Source organism: Paramisgurnus dabryanus, chromosome 4 (genome assembly GCF_030506205.2).
Source record: "Paramisgurnus dabryanus chromosome 4, PD_genome_1.1, whole genome shotgun sequence".
NCBI lineage: Eukaryota > Metazoa > Chordata > Actinopteri > Cypriniformes > Cobitidae > Paramisgurnus > Paramisgurnus dabryanus.
In genome coordinates this window covers 12,081,755-12,097,752 of record NC_133340.1, presented here as the reverse complement: position 1 = coordinate 12,097,752, position 15,998 = coordinate 12,081,755, and the positions used below count along the sequence as shown (strand labels likewise).

The window sequence follows — 15,998 nt, the reverse complement described above, 5'->3', positions numbered from 1 at the left end:
AAAGTATGCCTTTTAAACATAACTTAAGTATTTAAGGTCATTTATGTCCATGTTTGTTTTGGCTGGTGCATGGTAAAATTCGGTTTACTACATTGCATTGCAGTGACTTTACTAAACACATTATAGGCTATTATAAATCATCCTTCTCATTTCTGTTCAAAATGAACATTAACATATTATAGTGTTTTCCCCTACTTCAGAGCAATCATATCTCAGAACAGCAAATAATTGATAAAAAACATACAACAACCCATTTATTGACCATTCTGATAATATATCAGTATATAAACAGCATTTCCATCATACATACTGTTTTAATGGCATAAAACACCACGCAAGCAAATAAAAACATGAATAATTGTACAAAACATTATCAGACCGATGGAAGACTTTGACTAAATATCTTTTCAGGCACTGCAACTGATCCCACAGTTTACATTTAATCTTCTGTAGACGCGCCATTCACATCCTCTGGCTTGACACAGATGACCCAAAGGGGCCGTGTTGCCTGCTGGGTCAAAGTGCATCTTGAGTCACTCCCATATTGGAGCTTCTTCACAAGCCACATATAGACAGCTGTCACAAGGCACCATTCTTTGAACATGGAAACCTCATTACACTTTGAGATAAGACAACATTGCTCTAAGTGGTAGGATCAATAGTCCAATATTCTTGAAAATAACTAGCAGCTTATCTAGAAAATTGGACTGAGGCTATAACAGTCTTTGAAAAGCAATGTTAAGTAAGTTTTAAGTACTGTCAGTTGTGATATGTAAAATAATGTACAGTTAATCACAGTAATTCATAGCATATACTGAAGAGTAAACAGAGCTGTTTGATGTTATATGTTATCATACGTTTAAATCGAAATATTTGTTTATAAAGGTGCAACATTCCTCACTCAATAATGGCAGTGAAGATGAATACATATGTGACATCATCATAAATCCGTGACATCATAGTCATCAAATGTGATTTGTTCTATTTTCTCATACACACAAATGTCCATCTACATAATCTACCCATGTAGATATTTGTCAAAATAAGTATAACATTCATTCATATCAGGAATTTCAAATTACACATTATTACAAAGTTCTCATATATTTTGCTGCCATAAAATAAAAATAATTCAGCTTTAAAATACAGAGGCCATTAAATAATAGAAATAATAAAGTATACAAGGTTTACATCATTTATGACCTATGGTAAAATTCACAGTGTAAAAATAAAGCAAGTTAATGTATACTGTAAAAAGTGAAAAGTTGGATCAACTTAATAAAATTACTTTGAAATTTCACCCTTAAAAAACGTAAAATTTCACCCTTAAAAAAAATGTATTATAGTAATAATATAATAATAAAATATTTTTTTAAGTGTTACCAATAGAAATAATTTTTTAAGTTGATACAACTTTTCACTTTTTACAGTGGGCGTTGCTATTTCGATTACATAAATGTCCTATTTCCCACGCTCTTATATGCTCAGAACGCAGAAATGTTTTTTCTTTCTATCATTTTTGTCAAGAGCGCACAATAACCCAAAGTTTATTGCAGTTGGATACCTTCCTAGAAATCACTCTTAAATTCCAAAAAGGTCAAATTTATTTGCCTCCTCGTTGCTGGAATTGATAGTTAGGGAATCCAGCTGGTAAAATTTAGACTTACTAGATTAAATTGTGATTAATCAAGGTTTAATAAATTCTATTAAATTTTTCCCCCAACCTTACATATTCATTTTAATTTAACACCTTTTTTAGAGATAAAGCCACTTTCCATGCATATACTGTATGCAGTACATAAAAATTTAACAAAACACAAAGGCAGGTGAAAATATCTACATTATCTATCTTTCCCACTAAATAAACAGAGGTGACGTCCAGCGCACAACAAGATTCACTAAACAACTAAATAAAGTTTGAAGCCTGAAGTACTCGAAAGTTCCTGTTGCTCAAGCTTCCATGATTGTGTCCAGACTAAAAATAACAAACGGACATTAAAACGGACACTGAATTTAAATGATGGGCTGCCTACTCAAGGGCACGCCTGGAGATTCTTTGGCTAAGCTTGTTAAAAAGGAACTGATGCAAAGCAACAGACTGACCCAGACCACTTCACTTTTCCTTTCTCAAACTTCCTTTTACATCGGACACTGATGATTTGAAGGATTTTCATAGTACAGTGCTTACGTGGAAAACGCTTTGAGTTCCTGATGAGAATTAATTTGTTGCTGTTAAGATTCAGCTGCATCCTGTTACTGTTGGTTTAAACTCCCACAATTTCTCACATTGAACAACAACACTCTGGAAGTCTATGGGAACAGCTGCTCCGGGTCTACAGGAGACTTTAAATATATCAAGTCCATTGTCTAATTTGTGGCTATATATAAAACCACAGAGGGACTATAGTTTCTGTCATGAAAATGCAATTACAAAGATTGACACTGGCTGATGTCCGGTTCGTAGCGTTTAAAGCATGTTTGTAGACTGACTGTTGCGAGTGGTCTACGTCCACTGTTCAGTCGCTGTCTTTGCGGAGGCTTCTGTCTGTGTTAAGGTTGCAGGGCTCATGGTTTTTGCACTGGATGCTGGTGCCGTTCATGGGGCCTGAGCTTGAGACCTGGTTCTTGCTATAACACCAGCAGCACAGGCAGGACTAATACAGCGATACAATAAAGAGAAAACAAAGGAACAAATTAAAATCATATGTCTATTAAGGAACCATCAAGGTGATATCAGATATTATTTATTCATTTATTTATTTATTCTTCACACCATTCCAGCATCTATGGCTATATTTATGCAGAGAACTGGTTAATCCATACACAAGTTATTCCATACTCAGGTTGGTGAGGGGCAATTTGGTATCTCCACTTCACCTAACTTGCAATATTTTACAATACAAACTCCACACAGAAAGGCCACCTGGCCTAGCCCGGGAAATAGCAGATATCAAGCAGATAGTCTGTTAGTTGACATTTAGGTGAAATGTTCCTTAGAGTCAACAAAAAGGACAATCAAAATAAAGTGATACTTTCAAATCCAAGGATTTTGCTTTGTCTTGAAAGGACTTAATCTGTATCATACCTTTGTGCGTATGCTCAATGCCTTACTGGAAGGGGCCCACTCAGGGTCTGACGTTAAATTTGGCATACTTTCCTCACAATGAAGACAACCAGGATAAGGCATGGCTTATCTCTCTTGAACTTGTAGAATGACTCACCTCACCCTTCACATTGTCTCCATGAATCAAACCGAAATAAAACAAAAGTTCGTAATTTGATTATATAATGGGAGCATTTTTCATGTATTAAGAATACATTGTAAAAAAACACATTTAGTATCATTTCGGTCGGTTTTAAATGCATCTTGGGCTCGCTCAGTGGGTAGCACTAGATAAAAGGTCTCTGGTTCGAGCCCTGGCTAGGTCCGGTGGCTTTTTTATGTTCTCCCTGTGTCAGCGCGGGTTTACTCTGCATCCTCCCACAGGCCAAAAACATGCAAGTAAGGTGAATTGGAGATACAAATTGCCCTGTATGAATGAACTTGCATAGATCAACCTTGTGTATGGATACATCAGTGCTTGCCATGAATATTGCCATAAATGCTGGAACGGCATTAAGAAGAAAGATGGAAAGTAAGTAATTGCACCTTAATGCAGAAACAGGCACATTTAAGCTCACCTTAAAGCAGTTCTTAAACTTCTTGCTGACAAAGTAGAGGATGATGGGATTGATGCAGGAGTTGACGGTGGCCAAGTTTATACCAAAATAATCCATGATCAACAGGAAGCTGAAGTTTTGGACATATATTCAGTTATTTATTATATTTACATAGCTAAATAAATATTGATGATATATTTACAAAACTATATAAATAAGAAAAAAAATATTGGATGTTCGAAGCATTGCATGTATGGTTTAACACAAATAAGTCTACTCTCAGAGGACGAATATCAAAGGCTCACTCACTTGAGTAGGTCGCAACGTCTTTCATCATTCGGAACGTAAACATTTTTCTTCAAGAGTCTGCTGAGATGCAGGGGAAACCAGCAAAGGGCAAAGATCAGCACTAAACAGAAGACGGCTTTGGCCACTTCACGCCGCTGCAGAACATAAACAAGGAATGTCATTTACTGTAAGGGTTATATAATGCATTCTCCAAGCTCCTAAAACTCACTCATAAGTTTCACACACTCACAACCTTACGGTAAAAATAGGCCAGGTTTCGTAGACAAGGGGCCTCAGTTATAAAATGGTGCGTAAAAACCATCCTACATTTGATCTTACGATCATTTATCAAAAATGCGTATGTGTGATTCATAAACCGAACGTACGCGCAGAAAATGCACGTACCCCTTTTAAATCTATAAATCGCAAATTAACTTGAACTTATGCGCAGCCGAGCAGTTTCAGATCTCCGTCTTTAAACGATGCCCAATTAATGTTATAGATATAAAAAAGAGCGCTTGTCAATGTTTAAACCCAATTTCGAGCAGCAAGAATGGCTTATATTTCCAAAAACCTGCAGCAATCAGACAAGCAAAAGTGCGTACCTCTGCTCAGACCCTGACGTGGCGCTAAGCACTTTTCCACGTCAAAGACAGTTTTTATAAATATGGACTTTGCCGTGGATTTTTGCGTACGCACACTTTATAAATGAGGCCCAAGGATTAGCTTAAGTTGCTTGTGCCAAGGTGAGACTGCAATGGCTTCTGATTGGCCAACAAGGCTTTACAGTTAGGGATATATCCTCATGTGTTGGCTTGGCATGCTCTTGACAGCGCTTCATAAAGTACCAAGTTTTCGCAGTTCTGGCTAGAGGGGATACAGCTTTGGCCAAATCTCTCAAAATGCTGGGATTAAGGTTAGGATTGGGGGAAGGATTAGGATGAAAATCAGCGTCTCTGGGTAGATAGGAGCTATGGCCCGAATCCCGTAAAATGTTGGGTTTAGGGTTTGGTTTGGGGGTAGGATAAGAATGAAAACGGCTGGTGAGATTCCATGAGATTTTGGCTCTAGCTGTATCCCTTCTAGCCACAAACGTTTTTCGTGTTCATGTGGACGCAAGATTTTTTTTAACAAAAGAGGGAAAAACTCTCTTTATAAAAATGTCTGTGTACGTGTGACTAGGCCTAAGATGTTTAAGCATCTTTAATAAACTTGCTGAAAAATGTTACTGGTGAGACAAATCAATGGCCCTGACACAATTTAAGATCTGTCAGTGCAAGTTTTTTTCAGTTTAGACGGCTTAAGTCTTAGTCTTAAACTAGCCTTAAAGGGACACTCCACTTTTTTGAAAATATGCTAAAATATGCTCCCCAGAGTTAAACATTTTATTTTTACTGTTTTGGAATCCATTTAGCCGATCTCCGTGTTTGGCGATACCACTTTTAGCATAGCTTAGCATAATCCATTGAATCTGATTAGACCATTAGCATTGTGCTCAAAAATAACCAAAGAGTTTCGATATTTTTCCTATTTAAAACTTGAATATTGTAGTTACATTGTTTACTAAGACCAATGAAAAATTTTAAGTTGTGATTTTCTAGGCCGATATGGCTAGGAACTATACTCTCATTCTGGCGTAATAATCAAAGACTCTGCTGCCGTACCATGGCTGCAGGAGGCGCAATTGTATTACAAAGAAAATAGTCCCCTTGGTAACTTTCAATAACAGAGGACTATTTTCGGGCACTGCACCTCCAGCAGAATGAGAGTATAGTTCCTAACCATACTGGCCTAGAAAATAGCAACTTTTAATTTTCCGTCGGTCTTAGTACACAATGTAACTACAATATTCATGTTTTAAATAGGAAAAATATAGAAACTCTTTGGTCATTTTTTTAAGCGATGCTAATGGACTAATCAGATTTAATGGCTTATGCTTAGCTATGCTAAAAGTGCTAGTGCCAGACCCAGAGATCGACTGAATGGATTCCGAAATGGTAAAAATTAAATGTTTAAATCTAGGGGAGCTGGAAAATGAGCATATTTTCAAAAAAGTGGAGTGTCCCTTTAAGCCTGGTTTGTAAAACCAGTTTTTACTCATTTTTTACCATATCTCAGATGCCATTATTTGGTGGCTGAAATGCCAATTTGAAATACCAAGGCACGTGAACATTAAAATATTATAAATATAATTTGTTCTTTGAAGAGCCGTCTCCATTTATTGGGTATTATGGTTCTTGTGCATTTTAATTCACCAAATTCCTACTTGGTCTCCTAAAAACTTGTTTTCTTTTTTGTCACATCCACAACATATTTACCTATGAGTATAGACTGATATTTTATGATGTCTGGACTCTATCATAAGAAGTTTAGGAAAACAGATGATTCAATATATTGGTAATGAATACATTCTCTCTGATAAATTATATGGCTCATCCATAAAGTTAAATAAGGAAATAAAGCAGAAAATTATTCTGGAGGTTAACTTTAAAAAAGTCGCTGCATTGCAAAAACAATTGTTACATTTTTTATGGTAAAGAATTAGAAGTGTAGTATACTAAAGAAGTATGCTGAAGAAGTGCTTAAAGGACAAGTTCGGTATTTTAGACTTAAAGCCCTGTTTTCAGATTGTTTATGGTGAAATAGAATGGTTTTGACTGAAATTTCGACATTTGCGGCTGCCCTGAGAATTTTTGCGAGATTGTGTTTCACCTCACACCTCTACAATGGGTTTAATGGTGCACTGGAACAATCCTTCCTAAAATGCATTAAACTTTCGTTTACAAAGACGTGAAACTCACCGAGTGGTCAGGGGTGTTCACTGGTATGCTCACACAAAAATCGCTGCAAAAGACGCATTCCAACAGGTTTTACTGTATCGTAGTTTTTACCAACTCCATTGACTTGTATTAGATGTCCTGTGAGGTACGGTATTACTCTGCGCCGGGAACTTTGTTTCTATTCTTGCAATTGGCAATGGCGGATTAGCGCGACCACCTGGGCTGGAGTGTCTATTATTCAAGCTCTAAGCGGAAGAATGTACGGGTGTGAGGCATTTGGAAAAATAGGTCCACAAGTTAACAACGAGTTAACAACAGGTCCACAAGTTAACAACAAATTTCAGTCAAAACCATTCTATTTCACCATAAACAATCTGAAAACAGGGCTTTAAGTCTAAAATACCGAACTTGTCCTTTAAGAATTCTTGGTGGTATGATTACACTCTTATACCATATTAGTGACAACTTTTGTACTTTTATTTCTGAGAATGTAGAATACCAGTATGAGAAGTATGATATATTACTTTGACTAGTATGAGTATTTGTACTAGCATGAGTAGTATTGAAGAGTTTCTCTTACTTGTTTGAGATGCTCACTGAGGGCAATTCGAAGGCTTCCGTTTCTGTGGTTGAGCATTTCACATGTCATGAGCGTGTAGAAGATAGCTGTGCAAGCCAGTGGTACACAAAAGTAAAATCCAAACAACCACCAGTCTTTCCATTCCACATAGAACTAAAAGCAGACAAAACACATGTATTATTTCATTTTCTTGTTTTAAATCTTACCAAAACAAATAGTTGAACTATGTCAATGCCTAAGTAATCCTAATCTTAAATACATTATCTAAGTGCCAGTTACATAAATGAACACATGTAAAACAGTCCACGAAGCCTTCAAATACAATTGAATAATAATGCAATTGCATCTGTATTCAATTAAACTCTATCGTGTCTGAATCGTCTTTTGTTTTTGTGATTAACTGCAGTGCTCGTGTGAGAATGAACTCAGTGTTTTCATCCACACATACGGCTCTGCTTGAGGGAGATGCATCAGTTTGTAATTGCGCACGCGATCTGCTATCAATTTACTTCTTCGGGCTGAACAAAGCGAAAGAAATCTCCAGATATCGTCTTCATGGGGCAACTAAAGGAAATCGAAAGCTTTGAGTCTTATCCCTCTGTTTTGTAAGCGATTTACAAAAAATGTTGTTTCCCAGGATCAAAGTTTGGTGGCTTTGGAAAAGATCACAGCATAGTCTTTCATAGCATCCTGCCTGAGGTCATGACCTAATGCAATGTTTATTGCAAACCGCTCAGGTGTTTGCCTCTTACGCACAACACATGCTGAAGGAAAAACACACTGGACTGAAATAAGCGTACCGTCATGAAGTTAGTTGTAGGCTTCAGCATACACGTGTGTATGGTTTGGTTGTTGTAGGTGAAGGTGATCATGTTGAAGACCACTGCCTCAGGCACAGCCAGGATGATGGATAGGATCCAGATGCAGGAGATCTCAATGGCAGTAAACAGGGGGATGCCCACACCCTGCACTCTGCTCCAAGATGCTACAGCCCTGTACCTGATCACAGAGGGACAAACTGTTAACACATTGCTGTGAAGATCATGAGTTGATTGGTAATCAGTTTCATGATTTTAAACCAGATAAGCATGAGACACTTCCAAAACCGGCAACTTCGCATCTACACCATCAGCTTTGTATACGACCTCAGCTTTTACTCTTTAATCCTTCATTCAGGTTTTTATGTCAACACCTGCAAAACTTGACCAGTTCAGATTCATGTCCTGTAGGAAAGCTTCTGTCCAAATAACGCATAGCAGCTGTGAAAACACTCAGCTTCTGGTATAGAGCTACGATCAGCCAGACATCGTTGATCCAAGTTTAATGAAAAGACTGCTCTGCATTTTAATATTCATATTACCGAAATGCTTACAGACATATACATCAGCTGTTTGTTTGGATAAAGTCATTGGTTTGCCTGGTTGCTTGTATACTTTTTTTCTGAGTTATGTTTGCCTGTTTGTTTCATTAATATCTTTTCTCTAGTGGATGTTTCTGTAAAATGGTGCATCAAGATTTTATATGTAAATCCTTTTTTAATGACCCATTTGAATATTCCTGTTTAACAACAATAGGACATTTATATTTCACTAAGTGGAGATGTAGCCACTTCGCAGACGCTCAGCTGGAAAGAACGACATGATATCCAAACCCACACAACACGACGAACGCAAACGGACGAGATGTGCTGAACATTTCCTCTTCGTGATTCAGGAACTAATAGAAAGCGGCTGCGCTGTTGTGAAATTAAGGCCAGCTTTTTGATTCATGAAGTGATTCATTAAAATGCGCAACATGCTGCTATGTGTTTGCGGCTTGAATTCACTCATACAAAGTAAACAAAAAGAAGAAATAAAGCCCAGTTAATATCTAAAATGTTATTAAATTAATAAATCTTGATCATTTGCAGAGTCTAGAATAAAGAGAACCCACCTGTAAATATTTTGTCCTGGTTCTCTTGTTTAGAAATGCAGTTAGTTTCAGTGTCTAATCTTTTGACAAAAAAACAGCCCTTCCTGCTCTACTTTATCATTTTCTTTGTCATGGTCATGATTAAACAGAGGTGGGCAGGTGGCTTCAGCGTGCTGATGAGGAAAAGACTTTCTAATGAGAGGTGCCCATTAGAGCTGACCTTATAAACTGGAGGAAATGCCCTCATCCAGACAAGAACTTGACAGGCTTACGGCACGCCTTTTCCCCTAAACCACATGAGCAAATCCATCAATGTTTCCTGAGAAGCTTTTCACGGGAACCACCCGGATCAACTATACAAAAGATTTATTTAAACATTTGCATTGTGTGCTTTGTTTCCTTTGACAAAAATGAGTTGCATTTGTAAAAATTAGTAAACTGAACTAAAATTTTTATTTCACTTCATTTATGCTCCTTTTATGCAGTCATCTTAGCGTATCCATTAGAGCATCAGAGTTAAATTTCAGTCATCGATTTCACTTTAATTTTAATCTTTGACATGACAGTTTTGGCAGTTTTAAAGATATCAAGGTTAATCACTAAAATGACATTAGGTTTCTCAGGTAGGGTGATATATGAGTCTTATAAAAAAGTTCATCACAGCTATTCCACTTACATTTGAAAAATTAGATGAAGCTAAAGGTCACTTTATGCAACAGACCATGTTGTTTGACAAAAACTATTGTTCTAAGCACCAATCTATATACATGTTTTTCTATTGTTATATAAAAAAGATAAAGTAGCCTATATAAAAACATAATATTGTTTATATTGGCCATGAAAAAGACAAAATAAAGCTTTAAAAACAATACAAAAGGATAAACAGATGGATTCCATATAGTCAGCAACGTCAGCGTCATGTGTTTTTGATTTAGTTACAGAAACCCCAAAGCCGGAAAGTTTAAGTCCTGCCTAAACTTGGAGATCCATTCAAGTGTGAAGATGAATAACAAGCACGCACAGTGATTTAGACAACATCACGCGATGTAAAAAACATTGAATAGAAATTCAGAGCAAATAACTTTGTATTACACATTTGCATTGCGTGCCATGGGCTTAAACCATAAACCCACTTTCTGACCTTTGCCTATACCTGATCCCTAAACCTGAACAGTGAAATTCAAGCCCTTAGCTTTATGTGTGGCATGAAGTTTAAAGGTCAAATTAGTAAAAGGTTAAGAAGCAAGAGGGATGAGGACAAAAAAAAGCTTTATTTTATTATTTGAGGTACGATAAATGGTCATAGTTGACTCCAGTATGATAATATATATATTAGATTAAAAAAATAGGCCATATTAGATTTGTTGTTTTTGCAATGTTATAGTGATCATATATAATTGTTTCTCAGTCTCTTTAATAAAATACATCCAGAAATTGCAGGAAATGTGTATGTAATATTAAAAACTGTATAAAAATGTAGACTGATGTGTCAAGTATTTAGGGTAAACTCCCCTTCCACTTGAGCAATAGCAGGAAACTGCAGGATCTCTTAAACCTAAATGAAATTAAATCCTAATTTTAAAAAAATTCGTCTTTTCACTTCATTCTGCTCAAAAACGCTCAAGATGTGTTTAGTGCCAAGAGAGGTCACACTAAACACAGACGATGTCTAAAGAAGACATTTAGTCCTGAAAAAAAAAAAAATATATATATATATATTTTTGTGCATATTTCCTGTATTTTCAGTTTGTATCTTAATAAAATAGATTAAAAATAAATATGGACGGACATTAAAACTTCTAAAACAACAAGTCTGATGGTGGTGGCCTAAGACTTTTCCACAGTACTGTATATATATTGTTTCAAAAGTTGTGAGTCCAAAATTTTGGGTCTCATTTACTAATAGTTAAAGCACATAACTTAGATCATATTTTTGCTCTTATGTTTATTAATCCAATGCATTGTAAGGAAGGAAGGTAACTTACAGAATTTTGCATACTGTTCCTGTGGTATCAGTTAGTTAAGCAACAATTATATTTATAATAAATCTGATCCTGAAGTCTTTTTTTAAGATTTACTGTTTAATACATAAAATCATCCTACATAAAGTAGAAGAAAATTTGTTGAAAATAAAACCTTGATTTTTTTAATAGTGGATGAGTAAATGAAATAATTGGCTGAAATCAAACGTTGATGCTCATTATCACATAATTTGATTTTGAGACTTGGTTTTCACAGACAGGAGCACAGATTTTAGCAAATAATAAGTTTGTATTTTTACACATGCACAGTTAGAAAATGAAACCAACGAATAAAGGAAAAAGAGTTGGCATGCCTTCAAATAAGCATTTCAACAATTTCATGGCCCTACAGTATGAAAGGTTTAAAGTGATAAAGTTGTGATTTACCTGTCCACACTCAAAGCACATAAATTGAGTACTGTAATCCCCACAGATGCTTTTTGGAGGAAGGGCACAAGCTTGCATAGGAAAAGTCCAAATGAGCTGTCATAAAATGGCCACTTTTCAACAAGTAACTGCAAGGAAAATAAATTCATTAATGAACTGACTGCTATATGACAACACTCAACAACAATACATTGCTTAAAGATGAATGAAATTAAGTTAATTTAAGGAAAATAGTTTGTTTAGTTTAAAACAAAGACATTTATTTATAAAACACAGAATGGGAGCATAACAAAAGCATTCTGGCTTTCTGGAATTAGCTTGTTCCTTAACTCAAATAAAGAGCAGATTTTTTTTGTTTTCCTTCTCTGATCCATTCCTAGGCCTTAAGGGCACACATCTTGTGCTGACGAATCAGCTTAAGTGTGTCTGCATTAGCCCAGGCACTTCACTGGTTAATGTGTACTTTTGCTCTTATTCAGCTTAGAGTGCCGTTGAAAACATTTGTCTCCTTGTTTGACGTACACATTTTTTTCATATGACCTCTTGCGTTGGTTCACAAAGAACCCCTGCAAAGTGTGATCAGTCAAGTGGCCTTGACAAGGCTCTCTGAAAGGACCTTCTCTTTTGTTAAACAGGAAAAGTATGCGGATTATGCTCAAGTATAGAAAGGAAGCTCCTCACGGGTGTATCCTGGCCCTGTTTGTATGAAGAGTGCAGCATTTAATCAGTGAGGGAGTGGCACAGCTGGAGAGTGAGTTGTAAGTGTTTATGTGTGTTTGATGTGTATTGAAAGTTCGTTTGCCGTGCACACAAGTCTGTCCATCACAACACAAGACATGCTATATGCTTAAAAAATGGTATCCAGTCAATGAAAAGTAAACTCAGCTAAAATCATACCTGTGATTTATTGTTTTCTACATAAAATCATAATGCAAAGAACATTCTGTGAAAATATAACCTTGATAACTTTAATACTGACCAAGTAAGGTCATGTTAAAGAAATGAAATCCTAAATGGTCCAAAATTCATAATTAGATTATCGTTAACTCGTTCTCAATGAGCTCTAAGATTATATTTTTTAACATCTAATTTCAAACAACATTCTGTTAAAAATCCCTCTGAATAAAGTTTATATCAGTTCTTGGGATGTCAAGGAAAACTGGTGTGCCCACCTGTTCAAATAATTTTTGTTTAAACTGCATATCTTACAGATACACTTTCCTGCCTTTTATTCACATATTTTCAGTCAGTGTAAGAACTAAGCTGTGGTCTCTGTACACTGTTAATTATCAGATTCATTGATGAGTAGTAAATCCGACAAGAGACTTTGTCTGGTGACCATGCATTAGTCAGAACAGAGTACTTGAGCCCCTATGTTTTTTTTAGCTGGCCATATCCATGCTGCTCTCATCACAAAAGCCTCTGTAACCGTAACAGGGCGGTCCTAGAGATAAACTCTGGATGACCATATAATTGCACACCCCTGCCCTCTGCATCTAAACCCCTCCCAACTTCCTCTGCCACCCTGTTTTCCTTTTCCTGCGTTCATGTACACGTTTTGTATTGTATAGACTGATGTTTCTGTTTGGTTTGTGAAATACCCTTTGAGAACATGATGAAGTCATATTTCCTATCAATTGAAAGTAAAGAGAAAAGGAGGCTTAGGGCAGAGGGTTGAATTTCTTACCTTGTAGACGTTGATAGGAATATCAATGATGATGTAGATTAGATCCCCAAGAGCCAGACTGGCGATGAGAGCGTTGGGTCCGTTCCTCATGCACTTATTTTGATAAATAATCTTCAACAACGTGGCATTGCCCACAATTCCCACCACAAACACGGCACAGGAAATCATGGTGTTAATATATTTGAAGTAGAGCTTGATGGAAGTGGTGTTCCTGCAGCGTGGAGGTGGCATTTTTAGGGTAGTGTTGTTAGTCATGGTTTTTTGGGTGCTGGGTTGAGGGAGACCCACATTCGGGTTGGTTTTGAAGGTTGTCGCATCTTGAGGGAATGTTTGTTGAGACCCATCGGTGCTGTTCGACTGACAAATTCCACTAGTAGCCACGACGGCCAATAGCAAAAACAAGCGTAGCGTCATGGCGCACATTGTTGAACAACGGTTTTTGCTTTGTTTCCAGATGAGGTGATAAGTCTCTGATTATTACTTTATACCACAGCTGCATGATAAAAACAACAAAAATGGACATTAGAAACACATGTTGGGTTAAAGCAGGTTAAAGTTCCATTTACAAACTGTCTCAGACTATCATAACATACACGTACATATGTAATAAATCGACTTGCATGTCACGACGCAGGCCTCCGTATAAAACAAAATCAAAGAGAATTGCTTAAAAGTATAACAGTGGAGATACAAAACTTCATCACAACTTCAAAAGGGATTTAGTGGAGAAGCACAGATGGAGGGTGCCAGTATGTGTTACTGTCACGCTTTGGGGACAAGACAGTGCCTTTCCTGTCATTCCCGGCAAGAACCCATCAGTGTTGGCATGGTGCTAGTGGCAAAGCACCAAGTTTTTGTTTTTATCTATTGTTATTTTAACAACGTGCCCATTGCATGGCTTTCATATTTTTGGTTTCCTCAATGTGCTTAACCTCCTGTTTTCAATTTGGCATCCATATGAGCAGTTTTCAAACAAACGGTCACTGTATCTTTATGTAAGAAATGACTTTTGGACTACGTCTTGCTTACCCAAAGAGCATTTTCCAGACATTTGTAACGACGTAACAGGTCAATCGTAATTACACTGTAAAGATATTTCACATAAAGCAGACAAATTTTTCAATATATACAACTCTGAGCTTTGGTTTGTATATTTTACATTACAGGCCAACAAGATGACATTTGTTAATTAATTTGAAACACATCACATACTTTGATAACAAAGTTATTCAAACCTATTAAGTACATTTTATACTTTTATCTGCATTAATAAATTTGGTAATACTTTACAATGTGGTTATATTAGTAATCGTAAGTAAATGCATTAACTAAAATGAACAATAAGGATTGTCAGCATGTATTAATTCTTGTTAATGTTAATACAGTTATTCATGTTAGTTCATGGTACAATAATTAATGCTAACAGTTACAAAACTTGTATTAAAACAGTACTTGTATTAGTACAGTAAATGCTGAAATTAACATGATCAAAAATTAATAGATGCTGTAGAAGTAGTTCATTGTTAGTCCATTTTAGCTAATGCAATAACTAATTGTTACAAATACAACTTTATAGTAAAGTGTTATTATAAATTCATAGAAAAGAAAAGTTAATTAACTCTCATCTTGTTTGAAGTAATTTTAAACCCCATTTCATTATCTTGACAGCGAGGAAACGCATCTGAGCCAAGATGCGTTTCCTGTTCAAAGTCGCTGCCGCCACCTGGTACACAAGGAACTATTTAGCAGACAGCCCTTCAAGTAGCATCTCAGTTTAGCATCAGTTAGGCACTAAAGGGATCTCTAACGGTACGTAAACTGCTACGTTTATGAATTATAAATGCCTCCTGGTTTTTTACCTACCGCTCCTTAAATGTTTGCCTTCCCCAGGATCCCGTCATTCAGTCAGTCAGTGAGTTAGCGAGAAGAAATTCGGCTAAAGCCCCCCAGACATCTGTGTGGTATCATATGAGTAATTAACTAACTATCAAAGTGTAGCAGGATCCCATTTGGACCGCACGACGCACCAGAGCTGCTGTGAAGGGGCTGCGCGTTCTGTCTCCGTATTCCTGTGGAGAGTTGCTGTATGTGTGCGTGTGAGCGTGTGTGTATGTGAATGTTTAAGAGAGAGTACTTTGACGGGTGGGATCGCAATTCTCCACCTCCCCCCACAGCCGGGAGGGGGGCCCCAAAGGAAACACCAGCTCTCAGTGAGGTACAGCCTGCCTGGCTGTCGACAACCAGCCGAGGCTCGGAGCATCAGGAGGTATCGCAAATCCTCTCCTGAGGTTTTCTCTCAGCCTCCCTATCATTCTTTTCCTTGATCGTTCTCGTTTTCCTCCCGTCCCCATGTCAGAAGTGCTCCCTAACCTTTTCCCAAATGATCAACTGCAGTATTTGCATCTGACAAACTCGTCAACAAGTGCTTTTCTTCAGATGGGATTCTGACAGATAAGCAAGGGAGGGTAAGGGGGTGACTAGTGGTGGGATCGAGAGCCAAATATTCCTTGAACTTTCTGTGCCCAAAATATAGCAATGTGGGTGGTCAGAACCAAAAAGCTTTAGCGTGTGAACCGAAAAACCTACATAAGCCCTGGATTCAAATGGCTTTTTCCAGCCCTACATAAATTGGAGATACAAAGCAGAAAGGCTCTTTTTCATTATGAACACTGGATGCATAAAAA

The 15,998-nt window shown here is 36.9% G+C and overlaps 1 protein-coding gene across 2 annotated transcripts; it reads right to left on the bottom strand.

Moving 5' to 3' along the window:
- Positions 1-241: 241 nt before the first annotated feature.
- ednraa (endothelin receptor type Aa) lies at positions 242-15,699 on the bottom strand. 2 transcript variants are annotated; one of them, XM_065265178.2, is made up of 8 exons: positions 15,174-15,699; positions 13,315-13,807; positions 11,628-11,755; positions 8,109-8,307; positions 7,309-7,461; positions 3,970-4,103; positions 3,682-3,790; positions 242-2,654 (listed from the first exon to the last, which is right to left on the bottom strand). In XM_065265178.2, exons 2-8 carry the CDS (start codon positions 13,735-13,737, stop codon positions 2,517-2,519), a joined length of 1,284 nt encoding a protein of 427 aa, XP_065121250.1. In that variant the 5' UTR covers positions 13,738-13,807; positions 15,174-15,699; the 3' UTR covers positions 242-2,516. The 2 variants fall into 2 exon arrangements, with proteins under 2 accessions (XP_065121250.1, XP_065121249.1); XM_065265177.2 differs by having other exon boundaries at positions 15,178-15,698.
- Between the last annotated feature and the right edge of the window lie 299 nt (positions 15,700-15,998).